The 14,340-nt window shown below is 40.0% G+C and overlaps 1 protein-coding gene across 1 annotated transcript; it reads left to right on the plus strand.

Annotated features, from left to right (window-relative positions):
* The first annotated feature begins 8,104 nt into the window (after window positions 1-8,104).
* On the plus strand, window positions 8,105-10,025 carry sf3b5 (splicing factor 3b, subunit 5). The gene is made up of 2 exons (XM_083988248.1): window positions 8,105-8,221; window positions 9,280-10,025. Exon 2 carries the CDS (start codon window positions 9,309-9,311, stop codon window positions 9,567-9,569), a length of 261 nt encoding a protein of 86 aa, XP_083844374.1. The 5' UTR covers window positions 8,105-8,221; window positions 9,280-9,308; the 3' UTR covers window positions 9,570-10,025.
* Window positions 10,026-14,340: the final 4,315 nt, after the last annotated feature.

A 14,340-nucleotide genomic window follows, 5' to 3' on the forward strand; every position in this document is an offset into this window, starting at 1 on the left:
AACTTTTATTTTGTTTTATTTATTTTATTGACTGAAAGCGATGTATAACCTTGTCACGCTACGGTCGGTCATCTTCAGTGTCGCTGCTTTCAGTCACTTTTAAAAGAATATGAAGTAAGCCGTTATTGACCAGCTCAGTTTTAATGATATGACTTTGTCAGTGTGTCACAAGCTGTATTTTTGTTTACTGTGACAAAATGTACAGTATATTTTCATGCCGCAAAATACATCATGTGAACAAATAAATGTCAAGGAGCCAACTATCACTTCTATAACGTGGAATGAATTTTAAATGAAGAATGAAAAGAGGGAATAAAATATACACGTGTGACTGTATAGTGCCAGTAACTCCCAGCTGTAAATGTATCAAGTACTTCTACTTGAGTATTTTTCAGGCCACTGTAGTTCAGGGGATACTAACACAATGTGTCTGTATCAAATGGATTTAAAATCATATGCTTCATTATGCAGCCAGAATTTGAAGTCCTAGTACAGCTACGATGGGCCCAGAGGGGAAACCTGTCAGTCTGTCGCTGCTTGCAGCATTTCCTGCCTGGCACTCGGAATTAATGTAATATGTATTATTAAAAAACATTATTCAACAAGGCAATGCTCGCTGCACAATATACTTTAATTTGATACTCTCCCTGATTTGCACTCACAACAATTATTATATTCTGTTTTCTATCATCTTCTTGTTTACATGACTTGTGACTTAACTTGTACGAATGGCATTTCTTGTCATCTAATGTACAGATGAATAATTTCTACTTCATAAATGACACGCTGTAACACAATATGTATAATTTTACTGTTCATCGGTGCGTTGTCTATGGAATAAAACGCTATTTGAAACCTCTCTGGATGCCTTTTCTCCTGAATAAAGTATCACCTGCACTGTTCTCTATCCTTTCTTCAAGTATATATACACAGTTTAATCTCCCTCCAGAATCTGAGACACAACGCAGCTGCTCTTCTCTGTGCAATAAGATATGAGGAAAACAAATAACAAACAATAAAAATGAATCATGAGGAAATGTGCGACTGCCATCCCAAAGTATATTTTGTGGAGCCATGTAGACATAACTCAAATGCAGCAACCGTCAGTCTGATGCTGCAGTTTGGTGCTATATAATTTAGTACCAAATGATTGCTGTAATGTGAAAATGTGTTATTGTGATATCAGATGATCCCAATGCAGTATATCAACCATGAGGTGCTGTGTCAGCTCCGAGTGTGTGTGTGTGTGTGTGTGTGTGTGTGTGTGTGTGTGTGTGTGTGTGTGTGTGTGTGTGTGTGTGTGTGTGTGTGTGTGTGTGTGTGTGTGTGTGTTTGGCTGTGGCTTGAGACGTCACAGCAGACGTCACAGCAGAAACTTTGACTAATATAATAAATTATTCTTTTTTTCCATATAATGGAACATTAAGTAACAGACTGTATTATATATTTTTTTGCCAGATCATCATTTAATTCTATTACATTTTGTGCAATCATCATCAGCCATCTGTTAACCTTCACCCCTCCCTGCTCTGAGTATTTCAAACGATGATGTATTATCCACAGTTTGGAGGCCTGTTGAAGGGCACCGCTCTGACGATGCCCCCTCACTCAGCAAGTTGCCTCTCGCTTGACATATGGAGCTATATATTACCAGGTGTGGAGGGGAAGTGAAAGAACTATAGGCTTTAAAACAGGCTGTTTTCCACACTGGTGTATTTTTCACACTTGTGTTTCGGGAGTGTTTCCATTGCAGTGAAATGTGGGTGATTTACAAAGGCTCAAGTACTATGTGAACTTTATGAACCTAGAGAATCTGTGTTTCTTTCAATGTGTTGCTCAAGAGCATATGTGCATGCATGTGTAGTGTGTGTGATTTGTCTGCAGCAGTGTCTGGGTGATAAAGCATCCTGAAGCTTCATCTCAGACATGCGTGGGTGTGTCTGTGGCATATGCATGTCCCGAGCGCACGCGTTCACCTCTGTCCTGTCATGTATGAGGCTGTCATGGAGCCAGACGTGGTCTTATTGGAGCTGGCAGCATGATTAGTCCTGTCATGGCGATTATGATGAAATGGCTCTGAATGTCCTCTCTTCCTGCGGGAATTTCACTCCGGTGCAGACCTGATGTTGCGGAGCTGCCATCGCCTGTATGGAAAGCTAAATCAACCAAAGCAAAGTTAATCAACCACACCTGATCTCATATTTCAAAGGCCACGTCTCTGTCTTGCAGAGAAAAATGAGGAAGATGAATAAGATTTTGTTGTGAGAAGTAATACAGAAATGTGATACTGTGCTGTCTTTCTCCATAAAGGAAACATAGATTTGTGAAAGAGCTATACCCAGCAAACACTGACTAGCTTGTTTTCACCTAATTGACATGATTAATCATCCATTTAAACAGAATGTTCACTGTGTAGTATCACTGATTAAATATTCCTCTTGTGTGTATTGTGTTTTAAATGTTTGAGTGCCATGTGGCTCACGCAGTAACATGATATCTGCAACAGTCGCAGCCTAAATAATATGATTAAGTGTTGTATCTGTACTTTCAGGAAATGTGATTTCCATTCATTGAGGAAAATCGTGCAGTTATCTGCCGTTCCACTCCGAGGGCTGTGGGGAGGCTCGTTTTTATCTCTGCCAGCGTAGTGACTTTGCACAGGTCATAACCAACCAAAGCCTTGAGCAAACAGGTTCTTTACTGATCATAGCCTGAGATCGGTAGAAAAATTCATTAGTTTTTTAACAACAAATCAACATAAATCCTTTATGAAAACATGAACCAGGAAGGGCGAGGAGGGTTGTGAGATTGTGTGCTCAGAGCTATACGCCAAATCCAATTTAAGTCCTCCAGGTTTTGATACCCCAGCAACTCGGCACTGTGGGAGAGCAGGAGTTTCCTGAGGCTATTTCACACCTAGATGAATGGCTAACCGGCTCTCATCATCTAACTGAGAGGAACATTGCTTTTTCGCTGGCGTGGTTCGCAGCACATTAGGGGGGCGAAGGGCGTGCGCTGAGGAGAGGCTCTCAGGTGTTGTAGTAGTGGAAATGAAAGTCAGGGTTTGTCCCACTCACAAGTAAAAAACAAACAGAAGGAAAAGCCAGTAATCCAAACCAGCCGGTTAGGTTGAGATAATATTACAGCATGGAAACGAACGGGACTGACCACTAGACATAATAATCTTCTAATCTTTCTTCCAGTCCATTACTTTGCCAATAAACTAGACACCCAGCGAAAACAAGACAGGTTGTCAGCTGACCAGTAAACTGTCACACTGCAACAACCCTATATGGTGTAGTTTGTTTTTTTACATCTTCTCTCTATCTTCCCCTGACGCCTGGCTGTTGGTTTAAATCACGGGAGGTATTGCTGACTCTGTTTTTTATAGGCTATCATTTTTGCAGGACTGTGGGGCACAGGAGCCATCCAGTCAGGTAATATTCCTATCCATCCACCTCATTTCATTACCCTTTCCTCCTGCTAGTGCTTTGCTTTGCAGTTCCCAGGACTATTCACTAAAAGATTGCCTTTCAATGTTTAATAATCATGCCCCTGTGACTATTATTTTACCATAGGCGTAACTCTGCAAAAGGGATAAAAACTGCATCTATTTTGTCTCTGGCAGAGAGTGTGAAAGAAATACGAAAACAGGAGGAAATGTGTATGCTTATGTGTCACACATAAATGCACGCACTGAACATTGCATGCACACACATTAACAAAGGTCTGAGTAAGCCTTCAATGCACTCAATAAACCTGGGAGCATCTTCCACAGACCTTGGAGAGAGAAGATAATAAGGAGCGTTTAACAGAGAAGCTGGGAAACATTCCAGGAAGAAACACTTGATGATACCTCAACATGAAGAGACACTTTTCACTGACAAGGTCTCGCTGCAGTATGTAAACACTGTGTACAAGTGGACACTGACACTGACTCATAGCCTACACTTTTCTGTAACCATGCTGAAAAAGGTCACTTCACTTTCACAGTGTTGAATTTCCAAGGCGAGGGCAGTTTTAAGATTAAAACATTGGTCCTAACTGGGAACTTTGCCAATTTTAAACTCATGGACCTCTTCTCTGGTCACTGGAACCACCACTCAGCTTGTCAATAGTCGTCTAATCTCTAGGACACAGGTTTTAGAAAGGAAAGCCTAGATCAGACATTAGAGGATATGTTTGAATGATATGGGCATTTGCTGTAGGCAACAAGAGTCTAAGGAAAGATGAAATGAAATTATATGAATGTAGGATTGGAGCTTGGTCCATTTTAGAAATAAAGATATCTAAAGGTTTTTTGCTGCTTCAGTTTTGACTGTCCTAAATTGCATCTCTCTTAGACTAATGGAGCTATCCTTCTGCAAAGTATTTCTTTAAAAGTATTTCTTTAAAATTGAAGATCTATTTTTGTCCACTAACACTGGTCTGTCATTTCTTTTCAAAAACATACAGGAAAAAGCAAGACATTTTAAGATTGTAAACACTTTCAGAAGATCCGTCCTGTTTATCATTCAAATCTTTTTTGTCCATTTGTTTTGAATTTTGCCTGTGGACGAATGTCATATATTATCTAACGTTTTTATCTTCAATCCTTCTTAGAATTGTAGATTCACTCTGTCCTAAATCATTTTTGTCCACTTGCACGTCCACTTTAAGCAGTAAGTCTGTGTCTATCAATTATAATGTAGTATTTGTTATGCAAATTGTTGAATATTGAGGTGAGGGGGGTGAAGTACTATGCACACATGTGCGCACACACACACATACACACATACAGATAAGATAAAGCATAATGTAACAGGCTGTATTAGCAGCACCTCTTATTCATCCCCACTTACTATCTCATTTCTCAAGTGGATGTCAGAAGACTAATGACAAGCATATAATTGTGTCTTTATTCTCATTCTGATGCAAATCCCACATCTTTTCGGCTTTCCACTGCCCTCATTGTGCATTCAGCCGCTGTTATACCGGCGGGCTGAAGATACAGTCTGGCTCCATCCCCCAAACCGCACTGAACTCCAGTTCTTATACTTAACAGATAAAGGCTGGATACGCTCCACCATCCAACACAAGCTTAAAGGAATGGAGCTCGATCATGGCTCAACACAATCCTCTGGGTGTTGAAATACGGACAATATCCGCCTCCGCAGACAGAGCTGAGGTGTCACACAGCATTGACCCCATTCCCAGAGGTTTGTGCCTGGGCCTGCTATCAAAGATGTAATCTCTGTCCTTGTAGATGCTCATGGTGCAGTGTGATAAACGGTCCTTGCGTGCTTATTACTGTTATCCCTCAAAACAAGTTATTGTTATCAGGCCACATTCTCCCACAGTGAGATTGAACTATGCAGGAAATCCATAGTCAAGAACAGCAGCAGTCCTCGTGGGATTTAACTGAATAGGGTGTGTTGTCTAGTTTAATCACACATGAAGGTGACCCTCATTGAAGTGATCTCATATCATGGTGGGGGCCATTTTCAATACCTAAACCTCTTATAATGATTGATACAATGAGTTTTGCTTTTACTGTGGTCCATTATTGTGGCAAATGTTTTGAGTTATAGCGCCTTATCACAGGCTGAATGCATTCAAACAGATACAATCTGTTGGAAATGTAATCCTTTTTCCCAAATGTACCTTAACTTGGAAAAGCTCAGGCAATCGTATTCTTGTACGTTCTTGTGGGAACAAGAGCTGAAATCAATTGCCATGTATAAACTGCTGGCTGAAATCGAGAATGAAAACACAAATGTAAATCTGCCAAAATGCGGCTCTGAAGGGAACTAAAGAAATAACGTTGGGTAAAGCCAAGATGATATTTTTCTATATGAGGCTTTTCTACCATAGTTTCTTATATGAGGGGTTTATGCAGACACCCAGATGACTGTTAAGGCAATCTAGCCCAGAGGATCTGGCCTGCTGAGGGCATCAGTTGATTCACTGACTATTGCCATCTGCTTCCTTCTGCTGTCTCTGCATATCACCACCGTTGTTTTAATGAGAAACAACAACAACAAAAAGAGATGTCTCAAGTCAGCAAGCAATATGCTAATAATTATGTAAAAAAAAAAAGAAAAAGAAAAGAAAAGGAGATGACCCTGTGCCAAAATATGATTGTGCAAAATGTTCCCATCAGGGGACTGAAACTGGAAATTAGCTTTGGCTATAAAAACATATTCAACACATGGGACCCTGCTATTGCAACAGTTTGTTTAATTTACCATCCAAAACGAATATGGGTAAACCCACACAGGGACCACAAACTACAGGTCTGCAGGGTCAGACCCAGGCAGCAGGGCTAATCACCACAACACTGCGCTGCCCTCCAAGTGAATACTTGTCATAGATGTTTATAGCTCTGGACTGAAATGGTAGCTTTTTTCCCCCAAAACAAATGCCAGACTATAATCACAGCCAAAATGCGAAAAAGATACAGTTCATTGCTATGTGGCTCCAGGGGTAGTATTATTGATCTACCAGTCTGCCACTTGAGTCTAGACCGACATATTTCAGTAGCTTCAACTACTATTTCATAACTATGAAACCTTGTAGAAACCCCACTTGTAAATCTCCTTGGTACTCTACTCTAGTATCATCATGAGTCTTTTTCAACTGATGGATTGCAATGAAAATTGGTGCAGACATTCATTATTCCCAGAGTATGAATCCTGATGACTACAGTTATCCCCTGACTTTTCCACTTGTGTAACCAATGAGGTTCAGAGTTGTGGTTTTAAGTTAAATTCCTCAAGATCAGTTGTAAAGCCGTTGAAGCCACACAACCATGTCAGACCTGGCTCGTGACATTTTGGGCTGTGTCGCCTGGCCCCCACAACAATAAGTGGCCCAGATTAGGCCTGGGTGTGTCTGATCATTAGCCTCAGACAAATGGTAAAATGTCAGAATGGTCAAGAAATTACAAAGCCGCAAAATGGTGACAGTAAATGCTTTTAAATGCATTCAAACAGTAGACGATTGGTCTCAATCTCATGCCTCCCCTCCCCTCTTGGGAGTTTTTCCTCAGTCGATGTGAGGGTCTAGGGCAGAGGATGTTGTTATGATGCTAAAGCCCTTTGAGACAAATCGTTTGTAAAAATGGGCCATCCAAGTAAATTTGCCTTGCCTTTATTTTTGGTTAATTTATTCTATATAGGGTGAATTCAGGTATATTGGGACAATTTTTGTAAATTCATTTTCTGAGCCATTTTTTGTCATCAAGATTAATAAATAACCCAACAAATGAGATATGTCTGGATTCCTCTAGGTGTCTGCATTCTTTATGTGAAACAAACAATTATGTGCTAAAATTATTTTGTGAGAGCACAGCACTCTATTTTAAAGGTTTTGACACAAAACTAATGTAAGAATTTCTCACTTTTAAGCATGTAAGATATGACTACACTATTGAAATATTTCAATATAAACCCAGAAACACTGTCCCAAATAACCTGAACATGCTGTCCCAAATTACCATACCACTATTGGTAATTTGGGACAGCAAGAAAATGTCCAAATTAAGAAAATGTAAACATCCTCACAAACCAATGTTTGTTTATTTTAGTACACCAATGCATCACACATCTTAATATAACTTTCATACCTACAGTAAATTAGTCATACAAATGTAATAGCCTTATATTAAATTCCAACAAAAGCACTTGCCGTTTTGCTTACCTCCTGATATTTGGGGTCTGCGTCCTGTTTGATGCTGACCACACCCCCCTGTGTGATGTCACCCAAAATATTTAATGTGACTTTTAATGTAGACATCCAAAGGAATGTATCAGCACCTTTAACTTTGCCATAGCCCATTCAAGGCAAGTGGAAGCATTGTTTTTCCTTATCTGTCCCAAATTACCTGATGTCCCAATATACCTGAATTCACCCTATTTCATATATTTAATTAAAGCAATTAAATTATAATTGATTCTGTATATATACTATTAATTATAATTTAAGTACTTGTTTGCTGTTTATTTCGTGGTAGTAGGCTCTTCGGTCCGATTGGTTTTACCCATAGACGGTTTTACCAGAGCCAGTCTGTTTTAGAAGAGCGGAACAAATAGTTCCAGCCTTATTTTTCCTCCGGTCTGTTTTTACTGAGGGACTTTACCGGAAATCATCGCTCCACAGCTTTGAAGAAGTGTGTGGTGGTCGGATCCGTTTATTATTTATACCTTCTGCCTTCGCGTGTCCTCTCTTTACATACTATCCAGTAAGTATGTGTTGCATTTAAACGCTGCACTGTCAATGTGGAACTGATATCTACTTAGAAACTTCAGGAAGACTTTGATTGGACTAATAACACCGAGCTAGCCTCGCGTTCCTGTTAGCATGCTAACTGTTTCTCGGTAGCGTCAATAAAGTCGAGACCTGTACATGAGTTTTTTTGTGTGTGTGTTGAATCTTTCATTTTTAAGGTTATATTCGTCAAGTAATTCACGTCAACACGTTTAAAGTAATTCGTTTTACAATGGTCGAGATGTGTGAGCTATTAGCTCGTTTTGCTATTGCTACATAGCTAACATTAGCATTATCAGTTGTTAACTAACTTAAACCGGTGAGCAGTAGCGTTGAATTCAGCATCAAACTTCATTCTTTCACTTACCATAAACTGTCTTCGGCGATGAAAAGCAACCGCAAATGTAGTTTTAGTCTCCTTCCTTTCTCATACTAAAGTTAGCGCTTTAACCAGCTAACTAGCTTCGGCCCGTGTCGTCACTTTCCGGGAGAGACTGGTCAAAGCCTCCGGACTGTTGCAGCGCTGCTCGGACGGCGCCGGTTTTTATCAGCTTTGGCAACAAACGTACAAAAAAAAAAGAAAATCTACAAAAAATATAAATGAATGAAATGCTTGTTTGTTTTTTTACTTAACTAAAAAATAAAACAAAACAAAAAACAGTCCTCTTAATGGCTGCAGCCTGCAGCACATGTACACTTACATCACAACCTCAGACAATAACAAGACTTGGAATTGTGACCAACCATATATTTACATTGTATCTACTGTCTACTAGTATCCTGTCAATGCACTTTATTTCTCCTCCGGATTTGTATGTGTTTTTTTATATTTGGGTTCACTAATTATTTGGGATTATAACGTTTGCACTTTATGACAATGAAATGCTGTCAATGCTCCAACATTGTCTTGTTGTTTTATAACAATGACTATAAGCTATTTGAATTGAAAAAAAACAGTCCTCTTCTGTGTGAATCATTAGTAAACTTGTACACATATAACACTGACCTTTTTCCCCCTCTTCCTTTATCCAGAGCCCCAGGGACTCTGACTCTCAGCAAGAATGACCGACAGATACAACATCCACAGTCAGCTGGAGCACCTCCAGTCTAAGTACATTGGTACAGGACACGCCGACACCAGCAAGTGGGAATGGCTGGTGAACCAGCACAGAGACTCTTACTGCTCCTACATGGGACATTTTGACCTGCTCAACTACTTCTCTGTCGCCGAGAATGAGAGCAAAGCACGTGTCCGCTTTAACCTGATGGAGAAGATGCTCCAGCCATGTGGACCACCAGCAGACAAACCCGACGACGCTTAGAGTGCAGTGGAGTGCCCCTTGGTTGTTTTTATACTGGATTTTTTTTTTTTTTTTGTAGGATTGGTTTTAATTTTTCATGGACATTTAACATGAGTTTCTGCTTCTACAATTTCTGACCATAAATAATAACTCCTCCATCTTTATATGATCCTGCCACCTCTTACTGGACGGTCTGCATACACACCAGAAGACACCTGAATAGAGATCTTTACATCGTTTGCATTTGGACTATTGAAAAACATGTTTCTTGCCCCATACAGCTTTCAGGGAAGTTAGCTATGGAGGTAAAAGAGTAAAAAAAAAAAAAAAAGAGCTTCAAGACGGAATAGAAGATAATAGAAACATGTGTACAAACTGGCATATTATCATTGTCAAGTATTTGTATCAACTGGTTGAACTACATTCTTGATTGAAACATTTGTTTTGATTTGATTAAACTTTATGCTCACATCATGACTGCATTTACATACTTTTGTTTTTAATGGCTCATGGGTTTACTTAGTCAACAGGCACGTACACTTCTGTAATGCTGCAGGAGGGATGAGGTACCTTTCCTCCAAAAGATATTGGTGGTGGAGAGAGTTGTTGAATATGTCATGCAAAAATCTCACATAGGTTTTCAGTTAGGTTGAAAACTGGAGAATGTTAAGACTATAGCATATGATTCACTTCATATTCATACATATCAAAATCCTACATCCACTATTGAAACATTTTCATTATTGATGTTTTTTCCACTCAGTGACTCATGTTTTCCCTTAAGTCTGTCACCCACCTGAAAATCTCATCATCACTATCATTGAGACAACAAATTAAGGATATTGTGTTGAAGGCGTACGCAGTAGATGTCAGTTCACTGGTGCCAAATTGGGCAGGGATATATTAGATTGTTTTTTTTCCTATCAATCGGCATAATTACATTTTCAGACAGTAGGAAAGAAGACATTCGTCAGTCTAAGTGTTAGAAGAGAGACTAAGATAAGCGAGAGAAACAAAGACATTTAAAAATGTGAGAAAAATGTTAAATAGGAGAAAACACAAAGAGAAGAAAAACAGGGACCGAAGAAAACATCTAGCTACTATTAAAATTCAGCAAATATACTTTTTACACTAGGTAGTGAAAAAAAATACTGCAGCAATTAAGTGCAGTCATCAAAGTTACATCTCAGTCTGGAACAAGATGTGCAGATCTTCAATCCAGTTTTTAAGCTTAAAACATTATACAGTATATACCAGGAATAAAAGATGTTTAATATTTACACTTGCATTTATGTTTTACAATGAGCCTATAAGAGCACACTGGGAAATGTAACCTACAGGCTAGAATATTAATAACCCTCCCAATGCAGAGATATAAAACTCTTAACCTGCACGCACACACGCACTGCACAGTTGCATATTTCAGCAGTGACTTTGTTTGGCCTTGCAGATTTCAACAAACCGCTGTCCACCTACACAGTCTCACGCACGCACATCAGTGCCGTGCCCAACTGTCCACCCACACATTTAAGTGCACACAGATCAGCTGCGTCTCATTTAAAGTAAGTCATCTCATTGCCAGTGCCATGTGATGGAGGGTTTATAGGCAGCAGCATGTCACTCTTCATTGTTTTAGAAGATGGCTGGTCCTTCTGTATAAAGCTGGTGCTGGATTGAGCAGCTAAGAATAGACATTTATTTGTTTACATATCTAAAAAGTGAACAATATCAATTAAATCGTGTGTGCAAATTGACTCTTCAAGCAGTGAGACTAGATTAAAAACTGCCACGAATCACAGCTCAGAATAAATGTTGACTGAATCAGATCAGCAGTGTCAGTTTTATAAGCTACTGATCTTGACAAACATGCTTTTATAATGCAAATCGCCTCAGTGTGGTTAAAATGGAGTTGGTGTTTGAAGCTGCAGCCTCCGGTTGACAGCGGAGCGAGCAGCAGGCTCTGTGTTGTGACTTTGCTGACTTCAGGTGATTCATCAAAGCATACTTCCAGCCAGATTTCGCACGCACAAACACAGACACTCAGTGGCAGAGGATGCTACGCATGACTCATTGTTGGATTGAGAGACAAGTCGGTGGGAGCCAAGGAAGTTCTCGTGTTGTGCATCACGTCTCGGTTATTGTGTGTGTGTGTGTGTGTGTGTATGTGTGTGTGTTGCAGAGTTTCTTAGTGGGGTAAGTCCTTGCCATCTGTCCTCGCTGTGAGAGCCGCAGAGACAGCTCTGCCAAGTCAGGCGAGAAAACAACATGAGGCCTGTTGGTGTGCCGTCACACGCACGCAGACAGATACACATAAAACACTCATAAACTGCTTGACTTGTTTTCACTGCGACGCGGGCACATAAATAGACATCTGCTGCTCAGTTTCTAGTCACATCAGTGGAGATGGACTCACCTTTTCTAATGGTAATAAGGCTCGCAGGTGGGTGTTCTTTGATTATGGGCTCTCAAGTACAACTGTAACATCAGCTTTGCACCCAGAGAAACCTCTGCTCCATTTGTTTTACAGCGTTTTCTCTAAAGAGAAAAAGAGAAGAAAAGAAACATTTATTGTGTGGAGTCTAGTGAGAAACTCAGCGGGAGGCAGGAGACACGATTGAAGAGGCTGATCAGGATGGTTTCTCAATCTCCTACCCCACAATTATCGCAGTAAGAAACAATCAATTGTCACAAGGTCTTTCATTTACTCTGAGTGGATTGTGGGCTTTTGTTTGGTTATGTGAATTATGTCTTTCCTGTACCAATATATTAAGTGGCAATTTCTTTTCCTAAATGTATTTGGGAAGCATCAGGGAAAAAGCCTCGTGCTTGCATCAACCCTCCACTGGGCCAAGGAAATGAGAAAAGCTGAGAAATTCAGAGTAGAAAATAAGCAATGTCTGCATGATTGATGATACTCTGATAGATTGAGATCTGCTTTTAGAGTTTCTAAAATGCTAATCAAGATCCATTAGGAAGGTGCTAAACTTGCCAGAACCCTCTGCAAAGTAATCATGTCTGTGAAAAGCCAGATAAGGATAGAGGCAGGTCCACATTAGAGCTGTTTTGTCTTGTTTTCCTCGCTGTGAAATAAACATTGTCAATCTTGATCTGTTATCAGGACATTTTGCTGTGAATGCTGAAGAATCAGGAGAAGATCATTTTCATTTGTTTGGATAATATACTGACATTGTATATCAAATATCTTTCACTGAATGAAAAGCAAATATTCAAATGACAATGTGATTCAAAATCTGTCCATAATACTAAGAATAATGAGAACTTGATTTATATTACACTTCTTGACAGAGTAAGGTGCTTTAAAAGAATAAAGTAAAACCAAGTATATGAAAAAATAAAGTATATGTAGTATAAAGTATCTGAGCAGAATAAAAAAGTGGTAGTGTAGAAGTGGTAGTGTAGAACCTATAACTAAAAAAACAAGACAGAAAAATAGATTTCAAGGAGATTTAAGAGTTACAGTCACTGATTTGACTTGGCAAATGTCTGGTCACCCCAGCAGGCCTCCATCCGCAGATGTCAATTCTTTCTTGGGCAAACACCTTGTCAACAAATCAGACATGTGATTAGGGTGGGATTGCTTTCACAACAACCCCAGCTAACAATTTCCCAGTTTCAGTGAGTGTTTCTGAACAGCAGAGATGAAAAATAGCGAAGCTGAAACAGCTTGTTCTGTCTTGTTCAGTCCTTCTGGAGTCCTTCACCATGCCTATAAATACTGAGTCCTGCCTGTCAACACAAACACACACGCACGCACGCACGCACGCACGCGCACACACACACACACACACACACACACACACACACACACACACACACACACACACACACACACACACACACACACACACACACACACACACACACACAAAGCTCTCACAGAAAAAGGAACATAGAACAGTCGGTACACCCATACATTTTCGATAACGGCAGCTTTGATCAAGTCAGAATCAATGACCACATACGTAGATGAAAAAACAGATTATTTCCCCTGTGTTCATAATAATAATAATTACAAGTCTGATTCCTCTCAGCTACATGAGACATAAAGTCAAACTCACTAGCAGCTGTGGAAAAAAATCAATAGATCAATAGGTTTGTCAATTGATTCACCTATGCATATATCATAGAACCCCGTGTTACATGCTGCTATGCACGATCACATTGACCTCACAAGGTCTAAAAGCTCCGTGCTTTGCTCCAAGGTTTCCAATAGACTAGCTGATCTTTAAATAATACTTCCTTGTTCTTGTTGAATTGATGAGTCAATTATTACAAGAATATGCAGAACCTTTTCCCTCACATCAGTTCACTTTGTTTTTTCTAACTTCCAGAGAAAGTAAAGCCGAAACCATATGAAGTTCAGCTCCATTTGTAGCAGCTCAACTGTGCTAACACTCTTGTAACGGTGAAGCTCCGCCACACTGCTGCTGAGGTCAGAGAGTCTGAAGTCCAGACCTTCTCCAACATCTCACAGCCCCCAACACCCACTGCATCGATCTCATCCGGCATTGGCAGCTAATTATCGCCTCACCCCTGTGACCATTCAGGATGCTGCACTTCTTTGATAGAGGAGGCAATTAATTCTCCTCCATTCAGGTGACGCTGTTTAAAGGCTGATGCTTAGACTGGAACCTGCAACGGGCATCAGTGCGTGCTGTTAGCATTTTTTAAATGGCGCCTGACACGGTGAATGGCACCTGTTAATACCCGTTTGGCCTTTCTGTGTTGATGTTAATGTGAGCGTCTCGTTTGGCTGGTTGGTTGTCCACAT

Source organism: Trachurus trachurus, assembly GCF_905171665.1.
Source record: "Trachurus trachurus genome assembly, chromosome: 15".
Classification (NCBI taxonomy): Eukaryota; Metazoa; Chordata; class Actinopteri; order Carangiformes; family Carangidae; genus Trachurus; species Trachurus trachurus.

Excerpts from the sequence above, each read along its gene's own strand:
- sf3b5 (XM_083988248.1), top strand. The coding sequence starts at position 9,309 with ATGACCGACAGATACAACATCCACAGTCAGCTGGAGCACCTCCAGTCT.